Source organism: Rhinolophus sinicus, linkage group LG10 (genome assembly GCF_036562045.2).
Source record: "Rhinolophus sinicus isolate RSC01 linkage group LG10, ASM3656204v1, whole genome shotgun sequence".
NCBI classification, from domain to species: Eukaryota; Metazoa; Chordata; class Mammalia; order Chiroptera; family Rhinolophidae; genus Rhinolophus; species Rhinolophus sinicus.
In genome coordinates, this window is record NC_133759.1 from 75,916,021 (window position 1) to 75,936,165 (window position 20,145).

At 46.3% G+C, this 20,145-nt stretch overlaps 1 protein-coding gene across 1 annotated transcript; it reads left to right on the top strand.

Moving 5' to 3' along the window:
- Window positions 1–15,831: 15,831 nt before the first annotated feature.
- SOWAHA (sosondowah ankyrin repeat domain family member A) lies at window positions 15,832–19,194 on the top strand. Its single transcript, XM_019756142.2, has one exon. The coding sequence runs from the start codon at window positions 15,972–15,974 to the stop codon at window positions 17,664–17,666; it is 1,695 nt and encodes a 564-aa protein (XP_019611701.1). The 5' UTR covers window positions 15,832–15,971; the 3' UTR covers window positions 17,667–19,194.
- The last annotated feature ends 951 nt before the right edge of the window (window positions 19,195–20,145 follow it).

The window sequence follows — 20,145 nt, forward strand, 5'->3', positions numbered from 1 at the left end:
GTTGGAGGCGCCACTCCTCCGTTCCTTGGTGTGTGACAGAACTTCTACTGTAGGACTTGGGCCCTGCTGGTCCAGGACCTGGGTCATACAGGATATTGGGCCTACATGGGCAGGACGGTGTGGTAGTCAGAATAATGACCTCCAAGATGTCATGGCCCCAATCCCCGGAATCTGTGAATGGTTTCCTCACACAACTAAGGGGATTTTGCAGATGTGATTAAGTTAAGGATCTTTTTTTTTTTTTTTTTTTTTAAGATTTTATTGGGGAACAGTGTATATTTCCAGGACTTTTTGTTAGAGAACAGTAGCGTGTTTTTTTTCAGGACTCATCAGCTCCATCCAAGTCAAGTTGTTGTCCTTTAATCTTAGTTGTGGAGGGCACAACTCAGCTCCAGGTCCTGTCGCCGTTGTTAGTTGCAGGGGCACAGCCCACCATCCCCTGTGGGAGTTGAACTGGCAACCTTGTGGTTGAGAGCATGCGCTCCAACCAACTGAGCCATCCGGGAGCTCAGTGGCAGCTCATTAACTTCATTCTAGTTGCGGAGGGTGCATCTCACTGGCCCATGTGGGAATCAAACCAGCAGCCCCCATTGCCCACAGCTCGTGCTCTATCCAACTGAGCCACCCCTCCGCCCAAGTTAAGGATCTTGAGGTGGAGAAATTATCCTGTAGTATCAGATGGGCCCAAAGTAATCACATAAGACCTCATAAGAGGGAGTCAGGAGTGTGAGAGAAGATGTGACAATGGATGCAGAGATCAGAGTGATGCAGGTACACGGCAAGGGATTCAGACAGCTTCTCGAAGTGGCAAAGGCAAGGGGGTGTTCTACCCCACAGCTCGCACAAGGCCCATAGCCCAGCACGCCTTCACATTAGTGCTGTGTTGGACTGCTGGTGTCCAGAACTGTGAGATGACACATTTGTGTCGTTTAAAGCTACAAAGTATGCGGTAAGTTGTTCCAGCAGGAAACTAACTGATGGCACTCTGTCTAAGTGTGTGCACGCTGAATTCAAGTTGTTCAGATTCAAATTCCAGGGATACCACTTGCCCGCTGAGGGACCTCAAGTAAGTTTCCTTATAGTCTGTGCCTCAGTTTTCTCATGTGCAAAATGAGGATAATAATCACTTCCATCTTCTATGGCTGTTGTGAAGATTAAAAGTAAAATGCTCGGAACCATTTCTGACACAGAGTGAACTTTCAATAAACGTTAGCTGCTGTTAGTAGTGTAGCTATTATTAAACCATCATCGCAAGATTTGTTTTCACCATGTGGCTTTCATCCTCCCAACTCTGGACTTACAAATGAAGCTTAAGCAGAAGACAAAGCATGATTTCAGAGTCCCAGATACTACTAAGGCTGGCACCAGCACCATCCACTCACTTATTCAACCAACCGTTTGCTGAGTGTCTATTATGTGCCAACCATTAGTTCAGTGCTGGAAACGTAGAAAGGGAAGATATAGGACAAGGGACTTCTTTCTTGTCTTTTGTCAAGGAAGAAAATCTTTCCTAAATGACCCCTAAAAACTCCCCCTGGGGTCTTGCTGACCAGAAATGAGTCACATGACCCCACAGAAGTTTCAGGATCGCCAAAGGTTGGCTCGTACTAATATAATGTGTGTTGGCGGTATTATTGAGAATATTTAAATCTACCATAGAAGGCAAGAAAAACAAAAACCGGGCAAAATTCCTAAGATGTGTTAAGTATAGATAGTAAATTGGTAACTTGCAAGATGTGCTAGACATAGAATAAAGGAAACATATGGATGTTGAACATAGATAAAAAAGGATACAAGAAGATAAAGTATTACTGGTAGATAGAAAGCGATGGAAAAACCAAGTGTTAAGTTAAGGATCATGCTAATTCCAGATTGGCAGCTGTCATCCCCAAATCAGCCCCCTTGGTGACCCCATTATGATCCCTTTCTGGCCTCTCCTGTGCTCTTCCCTAGCTCTTCCCACAGGGTCATCCTTGTGCTATGGCTGTAGCCAGGGGTACTTGCCCCATGTTTCTTTCATAGAGTGTGTGTTGGTTCCAGGCACTTCCTGTTTGCTGAGCCCCTTTGTTCAGTCTCATCTCTGGTTCTCATAACCACACTGTCAGGATGATGGGGTAGAGGAAGGGAGGGAGAGAGGGAGAGAGAATGCGACCACTGTGGAACACAGGATTCAGCCAGTGTGCTCCTCCCAAGTTACCCTAATGGGTTCACCAAACCCAGTTCTTTCCCCTTGTTTCTCACTGCAGCTTTTTTTTTTAGTACTATTTTTTTTTTTTTAACAGGACTTTATTGGGGAACAGTGTATACTTCCAGGGCTTTTTTTTCCCAAGTCAAGTTGTTTTGTCCTTTCAATCTTAGTTGTGGAGGGCGCGGCCCAGATTCAAGTTGTTGTCCTTTCAGTCTTAGTTGTGGAGGGCGTAGCTCAGCTCCAGGTCCAGTTGCTGCCACTACAGGGGGCACAGCCCACCATCCCCTGCAGGAGTCGAACCAGCAACCCTGTGGCTGAGAGGATGCGCTCCAACCAACTGAGCCATCCAGGAGCTCAGCGGCAGCTCAGCTCAAGGTGCCGTGTTCAATCTTAGTTGCAGGGGGCGCTGCCCACCATCCCTTGCGGGACTCGAGGAATCGAACTGGCAACCTTGTGGTTGAGAGCCCACTGGCCCATGTAGGAATCGAACCGGCAGCCCCTGGAGCCAGGAGCATGGAGCTCCAACCGCCTGAGCCACCGGGCCGGCCCCTCACTGCATCTTTAAATTAAATCCTTAAGCTGGGTGATTCGACCATCTTAAATTGGTCAGTGAATCCTTCTGTTCATGACTTCCGGACAGCTTGCCCGATGGAGTACTTGGAAATATCAAGATAATTTCCCACACGACAGACAATGATTCATTCCCTAGGGCTGGGCGCATTGCTAGCTGAACAACATTGGAGTCTTGTTAGAAAGAGGGGGAGAATGGCAGGGAGATGAGTTGATGCCTGAAGTCACACCAGTTCCCTTAGTCTGGTGTTCGGACTCCAGGTCAGCTACACTGAGTTCATTTGACATAAAAAGAGTCCATTTTTCTGACAACTTGTGGATACAGGGCCTTTAGAATGTGTCCTCATCTGTGAAGTCCCTCTTGGAGGGGAGGGGAAGGATTAGCTCACTTCTCAGGGTCTCGATGCCCAGGCTATTATGATTATACAAGTTCCTGAACTGACTAAACACTGAGGTCATTTATTCATTTACGCCACAAAGGTTTGCAGAGCACTGACTGCCGTGGGCCTGAGGATAATAAGGCATGGTTTACTGTCTGCCTGTCAGAGTTCAACGGGAAAACATAAAAATTATGAATTATTATCACTTACAGCTGCACTTGGTCACCCACCCCTTTAAGAATCTGCCCTCAGCAAAACAAAATCTGTTGGGAGTCAAATGAAAGGGCACACGCCCCAGTGCCATTAAGCCCAAATCCTGAGCCAACCTGTTCCCGCCTCTCGCTGCCAGCCTCCACCCGCTCCCCCTTATATCATCTAACTCATCTAGCCTGCCCAGTATGGCGTGTACTTTGGTTTTCCACAGGCCTGCGGCACCCTGTGTCCTGGCTAACACCATCGTTCCTGCTCGCCTTGGCTCAGCCATCCTCCCGAAGGCCTGCTGGTGGACAGCTGATGGCTCAGGCGGGCTCTCGTCCTCAGGGTGTGCTCTGTCCTGGCAGCTACTGTACCCCCAGCCCAGGCTTCCTAGTGGCACTCACAGCACCCCCTGCCCGGGATCCAGAGGAGGGAGAGGCCAGAAGAAGGTTTCCCTGGGGATGATGACATTTGGGCTGACGCTTCCATACTAATTTACTCTGGTCACAGCAGCTACAAACACAAAGGACAGGCCCACCCAAGGCAAGAACACTCTCTAGGAATGAAGCCAGGGCCTTGGGGAGCTCCATGAACTCTTCCAGGCCTCCACTGAGAGAATGACAGCAGGTCAGCTCACATTACAAAAAGCCCATCTGCTTTCTCGGCATGCTCCTGCACTGCCTGGCTTGCAGCAGAGGGGAAAAGGGATCACAAGCCCTGCTGCCTGACAGCACTACCTCCTGGTGGTTCCTTGCTCAGCAGACCTCCCGGAATCGCTGGAAGTCCTGCACTTTTTCCTCATCACCATCCTGTTCCATCCCTAGGGCAGCTGCTCCAAATATTAGTCACTCTCCCCCACTCTATCCCCTTCACTCTCAGCTGATGCCGACACCTCTTCTTCACAAAGGAAATCCACTCATTCAGTCAACCAACATGAACTAAAGTTCTACTGTGTGCTAGAGCCTTGGGGAGGGCAGGCGTGGTGCCGGCCCTCACAGTGTAATGCAGCGTTAGAAAAGTACGGGCAGTCCAGATGGGGGACAAACAGGCCACTGTCACTGAAGCAGCTTCTAAAACCCTCACCACCAACCCCACCGTCCACCACTCCCCCAGCCCAACACCTGTGTCCAGCAGTGCCACCTGGACCACCATCCCTCTGGGCTCCAAGAAAGTAGTGCCCCAACCCTTCCCCGGTCATTCCTTTCCTCACGTCTTAAATCTCTCCCTCCCTCCTTCTCCTACCCTCTTAACTGACCAACACCCTTGAGTCTCCTCCATCTAAAAAAGCCTGTCTTGACCCCCTTTCCCCTCATGCCCCCTGCTTCTCGCTCCCCTTCCCTTTCCTGCCCAGCCTCTGGAAGGAGCAGACTGCTTTTTAAGTCACTCGTTTGTCTTGTGTCTGTCAATCTGTCTTCGCTCCACAACTCCAAGGAAACTGTTTTGTTGACGCCACCAATGACCTCTTAATGGCTCAACCCGGTGGCTTCTTTTCCATTCTGATCCTACTCTGTCCTCACTGCACTAGGCTCCTGTTACTTTCTCTGTAATATTATATATAGTCATTGAGAGAAAGAGCCACGTACCTCAGAAGTATGTAAAAAGGAGAGTGGGAGACCCCTGCCCCAGCCTCCCAGCCCATTCCATGAGTGGACACATATTTCCAAATATTTGTCCAGTCACAAACAAAAGTAGAATTCATGCACAGAGTATGGATTTTTTTAAAAATGAAAAAAATACATCTCATCCTACAGGCTCCATCCCAGGACTTGATTTCCCACAGTAGGTCTGGCTCTAGCCCCCACCCCCACCCACCACCTTGTGAGGAGTATTTTTAGCCCTTGGCACTTCACAAGAGCCAAACTCCTGCATATGTCCACTGTGGACCCATCAGGCCTGTGGCTTGAGTCTTGGGATTTATGTTCTGCTTCTGGGCCACAGAGATATTTATCTTGTGCGAGTGCACCTCTGACTTTTGCATTTTCTCCTTCTACGCTTTATCTATCATTGCCTTGGGCCTTCAAAGCACGAACTTTCGATGTCAGTTCTCTTGCTCAATCAGTGATTCTACTGAAGCACAAGTCAGATCCTGTCTTTATCAGGTTCACATGCCTGCAATGGCTCCCACCTCCCACAGAGTAAAAGCCTCCTCCTCACCACAGCCTGCTGGGCTCTTCATAATTTAAGCCCTCTGACCTCTTCTCTGGCTCTGTCTGCTCTGGCCACTCTGAACTCCTTGCCTACCCTTGAGCACCCCCAGCCCATTCCTCTCCCACCTGGTATGTCCTCCCCCAGATATCCACGTGGCTAGCTTCCTCACTCTTTGAGTCTTTTCTCAAAAGTCACCTGGCCACCCTATGTGTAATGGCAACTCTCTCTACATTTCCTATCTCTCTTCCCGGCTTTGTTTTCTCTTTAGCACTTGCCACCTTCTCACAGACTGCATTTCATTTTCTTTACTTGTCACTTGAGTTCCCCACTATATTGTGAGCCCCACGAGGACAGGGATTTGGGGCTGTTTTGCTCACTAATGAATCTCCAGTGCCTGGACACATAGTAGGTCCTCAATAAATACTGATTGAATGAATAAAGTTGCTGGGTTCATTAAGCAAATACCATGCATGCACTTTGCTCCTTGTCAGTGCATATGGCTCTTCTTCATTCATGTTTCAAGGGGATGGCCGTATCACCATTTAGCCATTTCCCTACGGCCTTATTTCTCAGTCCATTCCTTCCTCTTCTCCTTCGTGAGTTATTCCTCCACCTGCCCCTTCAGGGTTCTACCTGCTCCTTCCTGCTCTTCTATGCCTTCTCTCTAGATGGGCTCACCCACACCCTCATGTCATCCACCACTTAGAAGTTCATGACTCCCAGAGCTCCAGCTCAGATGTTTTTCTTGAGCTCCAGATCCTCATTTGTAGCTACCTCCCGGGTGACCCACCCCTTAACTTAAAAACTTGTCAAAAAAAAAAAAAAAAAAAAAAGACACAAAAAAACAAACAAAAAGAAAACTTAACTTGTCCAAACTCAACTTGTTCCTTTTCTTCAATCTTCCTATCTCGACAAACAGCAACACTGGTTTCCCCTTCTCACAAGACAGAAACTGTAGAATCATCTTTGAATACTTACTTCCTCTCATCTCTGTATTAAGAGTCACCAAATTCTGATTGTGTCCTCAGAAACATCTCCTTAACTGGACTCTCTTCTCCACCTTCCTGCAACTGCCCTAGTCCAGAGCTTTTTCATTTCCTGTGGACTCTAGCAGTAACTTCCTAACCGGTCTTCCTGACATGGCTGTCTGCACTCATCAACCACACGGCCACCAGATAGCTATGTAGAAGCTGCAGAGGAGGAACTGGGAACAGTTGGGGGATAGAGAAGAGAGACAAAAGGTAACAGGGATCAACAAAACCCTCATTTATTGTCCTAGGATATTCAAGATTGATAAATCAAGAAGCTTCAGTATAAGCATAATATTTGGGGATATGGAGGCAATCACCAGAAGTACCAACACCCAGAACTGGCCAATAGCCATTCTATAGGGAGAAAGCCTGGGGATGAGGAACGCTATGTCAGGGCACTACTGCTTTCCATTATAAGCTCCTCTGGGCTTATATTTTTTTTATCAGAAACTGTATCATAGAGGGTCCTGTGAGTCATTTAAAATAGAGTTTTACACAAACAGACAAGTGATATAATTAGATCTGTGTTCTAAATGGATCACTCTGGCTGCAGTTAAGAATGGAGTAGAGGCAAGACACGCTGAGAGCACGGAGATTGGGTGCAAGGGGGCAGTGTGGGATGGGTGGACCACTGCAGATATCCACGCTGGAGATGACAGACAATGGCTTGGCACAGGAATGGAGAGAGCTAGATGGATTCAAGAGGTACTAAAGAAGGTGAGAAAGAATCACACCCATGCCTGGGTGGGTGGGTGGGTGATGACCCCTTTCATGAGCTGGAAAACCTTGGGGGAGGAAGAAGAGGGTTCGGGAAGAAGATAACCAGTTCAGTTTGGACACGTTCAGTTTGAGTCATCGAGGATGCGCGAGGCCCTTAATAGCCTGGCACCAGCCACCCTCTCCAACCTGTTTCTGTACTCACTCACCTCCCAATCCTCACCCCTGTTCTCTTATGCCCGAGCTTCTTGTTGTCTCACAAGCATATTACATGTCTTTGCTCACGCTGATGCTTCTGCCAAGAAGGCTTTCCTCTCCCTCTTCAGTCTGCAGAGTTCCTGGTCATTACTTAGCTCAGATAGGTTGTCTTCTCAGAAAGTTTCCAGATTCTCCCGAGGAGACGTGCTCCCTCCTCTGCCTACAGCACACCAACATATCTCTGCCCAGCCCTGAGTAAATCCTCCCATAGTCCTTTGTTGATATGTCTGTCTTCCTCACCAGGTGATTGTTTTATAACATAGAGGATAGGAAGCGTCACCTGTTGTTCTTTATACTAGAAGTACGAAGGTGTTTCATCTTGTCTGTCAACTTTCTCAGCTTGGTGATGACTACCCAGCAGGCCCTGCTGTGGACTCCAGAGGGATGTAGGCAGCGTAGGGCGGTGGTGGAGTTCTGTGAAAGTGAAAGTCCGTCCTGGGTAGAGGAGGAGTCAGGGGCTAGCATTTCAGCGATTGAACTAACAAGAAACACCCCTCCCAAGCAGAGTAAAAATGCTCTGCTGGCCTGCTATCTCATCACATAAAATACCTCCTAGAATGAGGAGCCTGCCTCGTTTATGTGGTCAGGGGATTTTTGCTCCCAAATTTTGGTCTACATGTCAGGGTTCTCCACCATGGAGCCGTGCCATGGATTTTAGTCGAGACCTGCCTGGACCAGATCTTTTCACAGCCCTGGGTCATCTGAGTCCTAGGGACCTGAGGATGGAATCTGCTTGTCCAGCAAGATTTGGCTAAATCCCTCAGTTCCTTCAAATCCTCTGTATTAGTTTCCTGTAGCTGTCTTAACCAGTTACCACAAACTGGGTGGCTTAAAACAACAGAAATGTGTTCTCTCACAGTTCTGGAGGCCAGAAGGCCAAAGATCAAGGTGTCAGCAGACCGCACTCCCTCCAAAGACTCTAGGGGAGGATCCTTCCTGCGTCATCCAGCTTCTGGTGGCTCCAGGTGTTCCACGGTTTCCTCGGTGGCATCACTCCAAGCTATGACTCCATCTTTACACAGCCTTCTCCTTTTCCGTGTCTTATCCCCTTCTGTCTCTTCTAAGAACACTTGTCATTGGATTTAGCGCCGAAGCTGTGTTCATCTTGAGACCCTTAATTTAATTACATCTGCAAAGATCCTTTTGTCAAATACAGTCACATTCACAAGTTCTGGGACATGACATATCTTTTCGGGCGGGGGGGGCACACCGTTCAAACCACTACACCTTCTGGATGGAAAATGACACAGGATTTGCTCATTTTGAGACATAAACAATTTCTCTGAATGGAGACATAAACAATGTTCCTTAAAAACGTAGACTGGATAGTGAAAAACTACCACAAAGCAGCAGCAGCAGCAAAAAAGCCCGACCCTGAGCAACAACATTAGCATGCTTGTTTTTGTCTTCACTGTCACAGCCACACAGAAAGCTCTGTGCAGACTGTGGTCTTATTGTCTCTTCCCTGGAAAGTTTCTAAGGCCCAGTTATGTTGAGCTCAGAGGACATTAGAACATCGTGACATTTTGACAAAATTTTCCAGTTCAAAAAGAAAGGATTATTTTGCCCAGGAAATTCTATCATCATTGTCAAAGAAGAGAAAGACTGCAGAGGGAAGAAGAGAGGAAGGAACATGGCGCCGCACATACAGAGCCAAGCAGCTGCTTCCAGCCTCTTCCCACTAAGACAGAAGCCCTCAGTAGTTTGTGTTTTAGAGACTAGTGGGGAAGCAGAGCCTTTCCTCCTGCCAAGGGCCCCAAGCACCTCTGTATTTTTGCTCCTTGCTCTGGCTCCAGCCATTCTATCTGGAATTGTTTTATAATATAGAGGATAGGAACCGCCAGTGATGGTTACCCCCCGTGGCCCCATTCTGAAAATGAAAAATCAAAACAATGAAAGTCACTATTATGTGAGCAATTGTTGCTATTTCATCATTATCAATATTTATTGAACATTTATAACTATGTCTCAACTAATGAGGACACAGCCTCTTGCTCCTGGGAGCTTGAGCCACCTTGGGGATAGGTAGCTGAACGGAGACTTATATCATCCTTGTTTTCATTTCGTCCGGTTAGTGTTTCACTGGTGCTTAGTCAGATACGTTAAACCAGCACTGTTAAGGACTTCTTCCCCAGACCCCATAGCCTCAGAGGCAGTTCATCTTCCTGTTTCTTGCTCATTGTTCAATGTCACATATTATTACTCTGAGGGCCGTTAATAAAACTATTCAATATTTACTTAGCTGATGGTCTCAAAGCAACAAGCAAGCAGACCTTCTGATGACCCGGAACTAACCCAGAACTCACCACACCCACCTCACTGCCCACCTCATGCCATTCCCCCAACCACACAGACCTCAGTTTGACTCCTCCCCCAACACGTTCCCTCTAGAAGGGAGGGTCTCAATCAACACATAAATTTTCAGTCTTTTAGTAAAACGTACTTCAAATGATTTTACTCTGAGCTCTCTGTCAATGAGCTCTTAGAACTATTGAATAGGAAACTGGAGAAGTTGATGTCTAAGGATTCTTTCTACCTTTACCCATGTTGCTAACGGGAAGGCAAGTTAAACATGGTAGACTAGCACAGCAAGAGTTTAGGGAAGAGTGGCGCTATTTCTACCTATCTATTTTAAAGCCAGATGCTACTGGTGGATCTCATATTTCCAGACATTTGGTGCAGTCATCTCCAAGCCCATCTGAATGGGTATTCCATAACGGAATGGAAGTCTGGCCTTTGGGTTGCTGATTCAGCCACCTTGACCCAAGCAAGGACTCCAGTTTACAATGAAGGAACCAGTTAAAATAGCACTTTGCACGCCTCTCAAACTGAGCTCTCCTAATTTAGACACCGACCCATGTGAAAGGAGAATAAAGCCCCAACATGTCCCTCCTGGGGTGCAGAGGAGAATCTTTTAAGTCAAAACTTATCTATAAGAATAAAACAGGCAAGTACGGGATGACCGATGGTAGGTAGCACAGGGCAACGTCTTCTCCTGATTCGCTCCTAGCCAGGACACAGCTCTCCTAGTCTCCGTGGACCAGGCCTAATGGTTCCCTGCCTAGCAACCAGCAAGTCTGGGGAAGCAGATAAGTGGCCTGCAAAGTCAATCACCGATACAAAAACTCAGTTTACAACAGAGGCACGGGATCTGACAAATGTTGCTAAGATTTAGAAATAAAGTGCCTTTGACCTCGGAAAGAACTGGGCTTAAAAAGTCACAGGCATGACTTTTCCCCTTCTTTTTCCCCTGGTAAGCAGGAACAAAACATAATTCGTTCCGGAAGTCATGACTGCAAAACTTAATATGTGGGCAAAGTCCCTTTACAGCCACTTTGGGCAGTCCATCCCCGCCGGTTCCGTCTACTGGGACCCCAGACACTCTTCTTTCCTGATGACAATGCATTGGTGAACACAACAGGGGGCAGAGGAGACCGATTATGGAGAACTAAGACTAATGAAAGAAGTCTATTCACACTGCCCTGACAGGGACAAGACAATCACCAACATAAATCATCCACTATGGCCCTCTGTGGGGTTCACAGGGTAGTGTGGAATGGAACAAGCGATGCAACATAATGCAACATAACAGACTTGTAAGAGAATACAGATTATGGAGGGATTTTACTTTCATATTTATTTAATAATGGGGCTTTAAAAAAAATACAAAGTGCCTTCTACCCTGCCCACCTCCAAATTTAAGATACTGAGCTAGGAACAAATGGCCTTCCAGCTGCTTTCTCCCATGTTCAAGACACATCATAGACTTTACCCTTGCTATAAGTATACCTTTTATATTTTCTTTTCCTAATGTTTCCAGGCAAACTGCTGGTCACTGGAAGAATTGATTCAATGGCCTCACTGGTAGCAGGGCACCAAAATTTAAAAACAGCCTGGGGAACTGAATGTCATTGGCATTGTCACCCTAATTTTGCTCAAACTATAACCTAATCACTTAAAATACTAAAGCTGAGTATGTTCAGCTGCACAAGTATAAAGGTTTAAGCTACATTTTGATTTGAGGAGTTTTTCCCTTTGTCTATTATTTCCTTTATGTATTAAACATCAGAACATCAATTTTAAGTAACTGGTGATCTAATTTCACATGGTAAATGAGCACTAGCTGTGGCAACAGCCTGGGGTTTGAGTTTGGGCTCAGCTTTGGGCTGACCTTGGGCACGTATCTTTGTATATAGCTCAGAGCCTGGAGCCTGTTACACACTGTCAATGAACTTTGCTTGTACCAGCAATTCCTTTTCAATCAGTATTTAATCCCTTGTCTATAATTAGTGATCTCAGTCAGAATGAGTTGAAACCACATAAATCAATAATGATCTTGAACAGGGAAATCTTCTCCAGCTTCCCTTGGAGTGAGCGGGCAGTAACAAAATGGCAACTTGATTGAGGCTCCACTGCCCATGAGATCACAGATTTTTCCAAGGAACCCAGCAATTTGTCCTGAAAAAGCTAAGAAAATCAAATATAAAAAGTGGCTATTGAAATGAAAATCGCAACGAAGGAAATGTGACTTTAAAAATTAAAACAGGTAATAAAATGCAAGTTCTGTTTCTGAACCGTCTTTGGCATCCATCCCTGTCTTAATGCCCCGACTGCCCTGACTTGATGACCCTTGCCATCTCCCCGAACCCCCTCCTCCATCCACTCACCACACCAGCACTGGTTACAGCAGGAAGTAAAGCATGGCTTATGAAACAATGTGTGGTCTCATTCTGTCTGTATAGAAAGGTATGCATGGCTGTGTATATATATCTATGTATACATAGAAAGCTCCTCACAGAAGAAACCAAAAACATTAAGAGTGGTTCTCTAACATGTGATCCATTCTTTCATAGTTTAAAAACTATTGAGAACTGGGAAAACATCATTATTAATTTAATAATTAGAAAATAATTAAAGCTACTTTTTAAAAAGAAGAAAAAAAGCTTTCAATGGCATCATACAGCAAACAGAAAAAAGTCCAAGCTAGCATTTAAGGTTCATCATCCATGACCCCAGATTACTTTTCCATCATCATCTTCTGTATCTCTAACACATACCCTACTAAGCCAAAAACACACTAGACACCGTTTACCCTGAATTCAAGCCTTCACAGTTCAACTTCCTTGCCTATCCTGTTTTCACAGCCTGTCCCTGGAAGGCTTCCCCACGGTCCTCTCTTAGAATCGACCTGCTGGTAAGTGCAGGGAGCATTCATTTCATCTGGACGTATAACATAATTGTGTTTTTCCTTCCTTCACTAAATGGTAAGCTCTCCAAAGACAGGTGTCTTCTTTCCAGGGTACCTGGCTCACTGTCGTTCACCCAAAGATAATCAATAGATGTTTGCTGAAATAAGTTACAGAAGTAAAGAGGATGACACACCTGAGGCAGGTGCAGAACACTGTACAGGGGTAGGAACTGAGCTGGGCTTAAAGAAGGGGTAATAATTAGACAGAAATGATAGCTGATTAAAGTTTTGTTTTGTTTTGTAGTGGAAGGTGTTTTAATACATTTCAACTGAATAAAAATCATATTTCCTGAATATCGTTAGGAGAGGGGTTAACTTCTTTGGAAAAACAATGGAAATACTTCTTTAAATTTCATTTGTACTGGAATATTTGTTTTGCAATATCCAGCAAATGGCTGCACTAATAACAATTCCATACTACTAGGTCGTCTAACAGAAACATTAAGGCAGTTTGCATTTATCAAGATGTCTATTTCACGTCTTGGTGATTTCTGCAGCAGCATCTAGTGTACAGTCAAAGTCAGTCCAATAAGAACAGTCTGGCAGTGATTCGGGAACCAAGTGCTCCTTGTGATTACAGCTTTCATTGTATGTTAAAACCACAAGGACTTTCAGGGACTTCCCACCATTCTAATGTAGATTGCTTAGCACTATAGGGTAAATTGATCCTAAAAGTTCTCATTTAAATGGGAGATGTACCTTCTCATCTTGCACTTACATTCTTCAGCTAAAAGGATACAATATTGACAAAAACTAGTTGCCTAAAAATGAAAAGTGTCACCAGAAAACAAAATTAAAAGACAAATGGGGTGACCGGTTAGCTCAGTTGGTAGAGAGTAGTGCTAAAAACACCAAGGTTGCCAGTTCGATCCCTGCATGGGCCACTGTGATCTGCACCCTCCTTAAAAAAAAAGACAAATGACGAACTGGGAAAATATTTACAATATATGTAATAAAGGGATAATAACTACATGTCAACAAAAAAAATTAATAAAGGGGGAAAAGGCAATTCACAAAAGAACAAATCCAAATAGACAATAAATAAAATGAAAAATGCTTAACTTCATTAGTAATAAAATAAATGGAGATTAGAGATACAATTTTTCTTGCCTTTCAAATCGACAAATGACACTATTCAATGCAAGTGACGAAAAACAAAGTACTTTCATGGGGCTGTAACTTTTCTGGAAAACAACTTTGCAATAAATTTCAAGAGTCTTACAAATAATTAATTCCCTTTGACCCAGTAATTCTACTTGTAGGATTCTATCCTGAGGAATTAATTTTTAAATGTACACAAAGTTTTATATATAAGAAGCACCATTTATAAGAATTAAAAACTAGAAACATTATAGACTATTAACTATAAGAAAACAAAGTGTGATACTACATTTATGTGATGCTATCATTAAAATCATATATTTTTAAAGAATAGTTATCGTCACTGGAGGAAAGGCTCACAATATAATATAAAGTGAAGGCTCACAATATAATATAAAGTGACGGAAAAAAGATTATAGCATATGCATTCTGGAAACAGGGCTGAAGACAGATCTGGCTTCTGGTGAATGAAATTGGGAAAAAGAGGAACTTTCACATTTTACTGTTCTCTTTCTCTTTTCAATGAGTAATAATAACAGTAGTATCCGTACAACTAAAAATAATGTGAATGTTTACTGTGGGACAGGCATTGTTCTATGTGTTTTATGCTTATGTTCTCACTTAATCTTCACAAGAGCCTGAAGAGGTAAGTACTATTAATATCACCCCCACACACACACAATTTACAGATAGGAAAACTGAGGCACAGAGAGAGGTCAAGCAATTAGCCCAAGGTAGAGCTAGGATTCAAGTGTGGAATTTTGACTCCAGAGTCTTGCTCTCTCTGACTACAGCACTACTTACGACGTGGGGCCTGTGGTCATATATTTGTAGCATTGTGTTTGTAAATTAAGAAATTGATCCCACCTTGCCCTGGCAGTCCTTTATTCTCCCACCTAACTACATAACTCCCTGATCACTTTAAGTCCTTACTTGTGACATTCACAATGAATCCTACCTACCCTGAGCACCAGGTTGAAAATGGCAACCTGCCCCTCCTCTGTTTTACTCTCCTTTATGGTTTCCATAGTATTTATCTAGCATATTATATCATTTTCAGATTCACCATATTACTTCTGCCCACCCATCCACCATTGTGAACTCCACTAGGTCAGAGGTTTTTGTCTGTCTTACGAACTGATGTGTCACGACCTAAAAAGGTACTGGCACAAACTAGGTGCTCAACAAATATTTGTGAATTAAATTAAGTTTTTAAAACATAGCATGATTCCCATTTCGCGTTCTTATGTTAAAGCATAAACATGTATACACATGTGTATGGAGGGCGTAGAAGAAAAATATTTCAAAACGTTAATGGTGATTTCAAGTGATATTTTTTCTTCTTTGTTTCCCTGTGGTTTTATTCCCAAAATCCGAAGTTAAAATGTATTATTTTATCATGAGAAAATTGCTTTTTAAAAGTCTCTCCTAAACCTCGGGTAACATACATTGCCACGCACAGCGAATTAATTGTCTTTGCTGCGAATGTCATGAAGCCAGTATGAAAGGCAATCGACTGTTGGAGAGGTATTGATGGTCTTTAAAAAAAAGAAAATTGCTTTTAAGTAATCGCCCAGTATTTTTGTGGCGGTGAAATATTTCTTAAAGGAATAAAAATCGCGGGTCGGCCACGGCATACCCGGGGAACACATCCACCTAGCAACCGGAGCCGAGCTGAAGCGCAGCACTGCGCCTTTAATTCCCTGGTTGGGGGTGGTGGTGGTGAATTTCCGCCCCCCAACGGCCCTGGTGGCAGCTGTCACCTGTAAGGCGAGCACCGAACGCGGGGGATGGAGCCCAGCGCCCATTGGACAGAATATAAAGACAGAATCCTACCCCGAAAAAAGGGGGCCGGGCAGCGCGGCGGCGGTGGGCGCGCGCCGCGGCCCCCAGCGCTTTCCTCCGGGAAACACCCCGGCCCTGCGGCGCGGGCGCGACCGAAGTCCAGCTTCAGGGATACGCCCGTCCGACCTCGGTGAAAACTACCAGGTGAGCCTGGCCGAGGCTGACGTGATTCCCGGAACCTCCGCCCCGGTGGGTCCCAGCGGGCGCCGCGACGTCCACCTGCCCCGGCAGCTGGGAACCGAGGGCGGGTGGGAGGGGGCGGCCGGCTCCCCTCCGGGCAGGGACGGACCATGGCGCTCGCTGCGGCCGCCGCTGCGGCGACCCAGGCGGCGGTGCTGGGCTTCCTGCAGGAGCACGGCGGAAAGGTGCGCAAGTCGGAGCTGGTGAGCCGCTTCCAGCCGCTGCTGGAGGCGGGCGACCCGCGCGGCCGCGCCGCCCGCAGGGACCGCTTCAAGCAGTTCGTCAACAGCGTGGCGGTGGTGAAGGAGCTCGACGGCGTCAAGTTCGTGGTGCTGAGGAAGAAGCCGCGGCCCCAAGAAGGAGCAGAGCCCCTACCCTCCTGCGTCCCCAGCACCCCTGAGGCACCATCCTCACCATCGAAGATCACTTCAGTCTCACACGGGGAAAACGCTGCTTCGGGGGCTCCGTCCTTGGCCTCGGTGCAGTGGGCAGTGGAAGCACCTGAGGACCCGGCCCCGCCGTCAGAGCCACAGAACACCCCCGGGGCTCCGGCCTCTGAGCCCACTCAGCCGACTGGGGAGCCGTTGATAGGCGCGGCCCAGAAGTCAGGGGGCGCCTCCGATTCCAGGCTTCCAGCCTTTGAGCTAGCCCAGCCCACCGAGGGCCCCTCTGCAGACGTGGCCCCACCTGGGGCGCCGTCGAAGGCCACCTTGACCGGCGCAGGGCCGCCAAACCCGGAATCCGGGCCTGGGGCGACGACAGGGCCGCCACCACCCCCTAGGCGCGCGCCTCCGCAGAAGCCCTGCATGCTGCCGGTGCGCTGCGTCCCTGGCCCCCCGGCGTTTCGGATCCGGGCCGAGGAGCAGGGCCTGCGCCGGCAGCTGTCAGAGGAGCCGAGCCCGCGGGTCTCCCCGCTGCTGCCGCGGCTGATCTCGGTAGAGGAGTCTGCCTTGGGCCTCAGCCTGGGCCCCTCCCCGCACCTGAGGCGCCTGTCGCGCGCCGGCCCGCGCCTGCTGACCCCCGACACCGAGGAGGTGCCCCCCGCGCCGCCGCCGTCCCCGGTGCCCCTGGAGCCGGCCGAGCACGAGTGGCTAGTGCGGGCGGCCTGTGGCCGCTGGACCCACCAGCTGCACGGGCTGCTGCTGCGCGACTGCGGCCTGGCGGCCAAGTGCGACTTCATGTCTGGTTTCACGGCCCTGCATTGGGCCGCCAAGAGCGGCGACCGCGAGATGGTGGTGCAGCTGGTGGAAGTCGCGCGGCGTGGGGGCGCGCCAGTCGACGTGAACGCGCGCTCACATGGCGGCTATACGCCACTGCACCTGGCCGCTCTGCACCGCCGCGAGGATGTCGCCGTGCTGCTGGTAGGCCTGGGTGCACATGTACACGTGCGCGACCACAGTGGGCGGCGCGCCTACCAGTACCTGTCGCCCGGCGCCTCGTATGCAATGCGCCGTGTACTGGGCGACCCCCGCCTGCAAAGCTCTACGGAACTGGATGCGATTGGTGGTGGTATTGGCAGTCACGCGGCCCGGAGCCCAGTGCAGGTTGCCGCCACCATCCTCAGTTCCACCACCAGCGCGTTCCTGGGTGTTCCGGCCGACGACCTGCTGCCCCATGACCTGGCACGAGGCTTCAAGAAGTCAGGCTCCTTCAGCAGGTTCTTGGGTGCGTCGCCCATTGTTCCTCGTAAAAAGACGAAGATTCGAAGTGGCCTGCCAGCCTTTTCAGAAATCTCTCATCGATCCACTTTGGGGCCTTTCGCTGGTCTAATGCTCAGTCTGCCCTTACAAACTGACAGTCCCTGAGGCTATGGCTTGGTTGAGGCTACCGGGCCTGCCCCTCACAGTCTAAGCCTACCCAAGATAGCGGCCCAACACCTTCAGCTCCATCCAATTTCCAACTTTGTCCATTGCGGCCTGTTTTACCAGGTGGGCCTAGGCCTTCAGCTTCTCTTTGAAGCTTGACTTGTCTCCAGAGATGGGAATCAAGATCTCACTGAGAGCCTTCTATGAAGAACTCCAGAAGTCAGGCTTGAACTTTGGAGAAAACTTGAAATTTAGGATCAAAGGTTAAGGGGCGGCAGCTGGTCTGGTCCCTGAATGAATTAACCCAGTGCCTCTGCGTCTATACACTCCCAAGCCAGAACTAGTTGCAAGGATCTCTTTAATTGTGTGATGTTGGGTGGTTGTCAGCTTTAAGATACCAGTGGTGGTTTTATAATTTGATGCTTTTATCCTGTTTTTAAATTGAAATGAGGTAAAACAATGTTCATAATAACCTTTTGAAATTATATTTTTCAATTTTTAGGGAAAATGTTCAGACATTTTCAATCTTTTGCTAAATATTTTGGAATTCTATTTTTAAAAAATAATATGATCAAGATCTAAAGGAAGTTAATCCCAACCAACAAAACCCTTAAATGTCTATCTACCTCATTTTAGGCAATCAAGATTCTAGAGTCTTGAAGGCAGAATATAACCGTTGTGAATGTAATTTCAGTTGTACTGTGAATGCTAGATATTAGGAAACAAGTGCGTCTTGGGAGTAAAGATGATATAACAATAAGAGAAGAGACATTTGGGCAAATACTTTTAATTCGTGGTTGTCTTTTTGGTGAAATGTAAACATGTGTCTCTGGCACTGGTGGGTGGCCATTTTGATTTGGCGTGAATATTTAACTTTTTAAAATGTGATTTATTTGTGAATTGCATTGTTGTGCCATGTTTCTGAATTTGTGGTTTTCAAATCTGGCTGAGCCTTTCAGTGCAGTAGGTGAATATGCAAAGTTGGGCCGCCATTCCAAAAAAATGTCATAACATTACACCAGAAAAATAATTGGTTAAATTGTAATGAATATAATTAAGGACCAACTATTTTATATGGAAGTTCTGTACAAACAGAAAGTACTGATATCCATTTTTAAAAACTATTGGAAAGCAAACAACTTATTCCAAAACAGCAAATGCAGAATCTCTTTGCTCATTGACTTTAGAGGGGTGACTTAACGTCTCTAGACCTTTGCTCCTATCTGTAATTGAGAAGGTTTGTAGGTATTGCCAAGATTTCCCAGGTTCAACACAGTGTAATTACAGTGACTCTTTTTCTGTTTTAAAGATGTGGAATCTATTTGCTCAAACAACCTTTTCTATATCATATGGTGGTAATGCTCTGCTTTTGCAAATTGTGTTTGCATGTCATTAGTTATATCAAATAACATATGGGCTCCCTTCCCATATAGGTATCAGTGAAGCCTCTGAAATTATTTAAGGCAGTCCTTAATGGAATGTTTTGATTCAAGCAATGAAATAAAGTCTCCCATTTTGTTCCTGGTTACATGAGGATGTCCTTCCATGAAACCCTCTACAGCTCTTGCTACTGTGTTTTTCTTTTCTTCTCTTTTTATCTACTTAACTTCTTCTTTTCTCCTCATCCTTCTTCTGCCACTTTCAAGCATTCTATTATTGAAAGAGTCAACCAAACTCAGGAGTCAACCAGACACAGATAAGGTAGCCAAAAACTATAGACAATTAAGCCCTGAGCTGACCTTTCCCACCTTCCTTGCCTGGAACTCTAGTTAAGCTGCATAAATTATTTTTAAATGCAAATTAAATCTTCTGCCTCTGCAGAAAAATTGTGGGAGGCAATAATTATAGCAATCTGAGTAGCTGAAGATCTAGAAGACGAATAAAATATTAGAGATTTCCCATGGTAAAAGAGAGGCTTGACTGAGACACGGTAACAAAGGTCATAAACAGGTATGACCTACCTTGAGAAAGATCAAAATCTAAACCAGCAAGGAAGTAATAACAGTAACTAATGTTTATTGCATACTTAGAGGAGGGTTATTTGAACTGCCAGAAGAGAATCTTGGTGTTTCAAAAGGGTGTGTGTATGCCTTCCAAGTGAGATAAGACATTTAGCAAGAGTTTAGGATCAATAAGCCTAAAACTCAGGTGTTAGAAACCATTGTTGTTGTTTTTCTTGCAGGCCAAGACTTTCTGAAACTATAAGGTAAGTTAGTAGGAAATTATGGTTTGATGTGCATATGGGAAGTTTTCAAGAGCCATATATCACCTAGCAGGAGGTACACCTGTGGAAGGGTATTTCCAACAACTGACGCAAAAAATAATTGTTTATAAGTTAAGGCAATTTAGCTGGTTAGAATTGTCACAGGGAAGAGAATCACTCCTTTTAATGGGGGAGAAGTTAATTGTTGGCGTAGATTCGTGTGAGTCATAGGCAGAGCAAGCTTTTAGATAAAGTTTTACATTTCCTTCAGAGGAG

Excerpts from the sequence above, each read along its gene's own strand:
- SOWAHA (XM_019756142.2), top strand. The coding sequence starts at position 15,972 with ATGGCGCTCGCTGCGGCCGCCGCTGCGGCGACCCAGGCGGCGGTGCTG.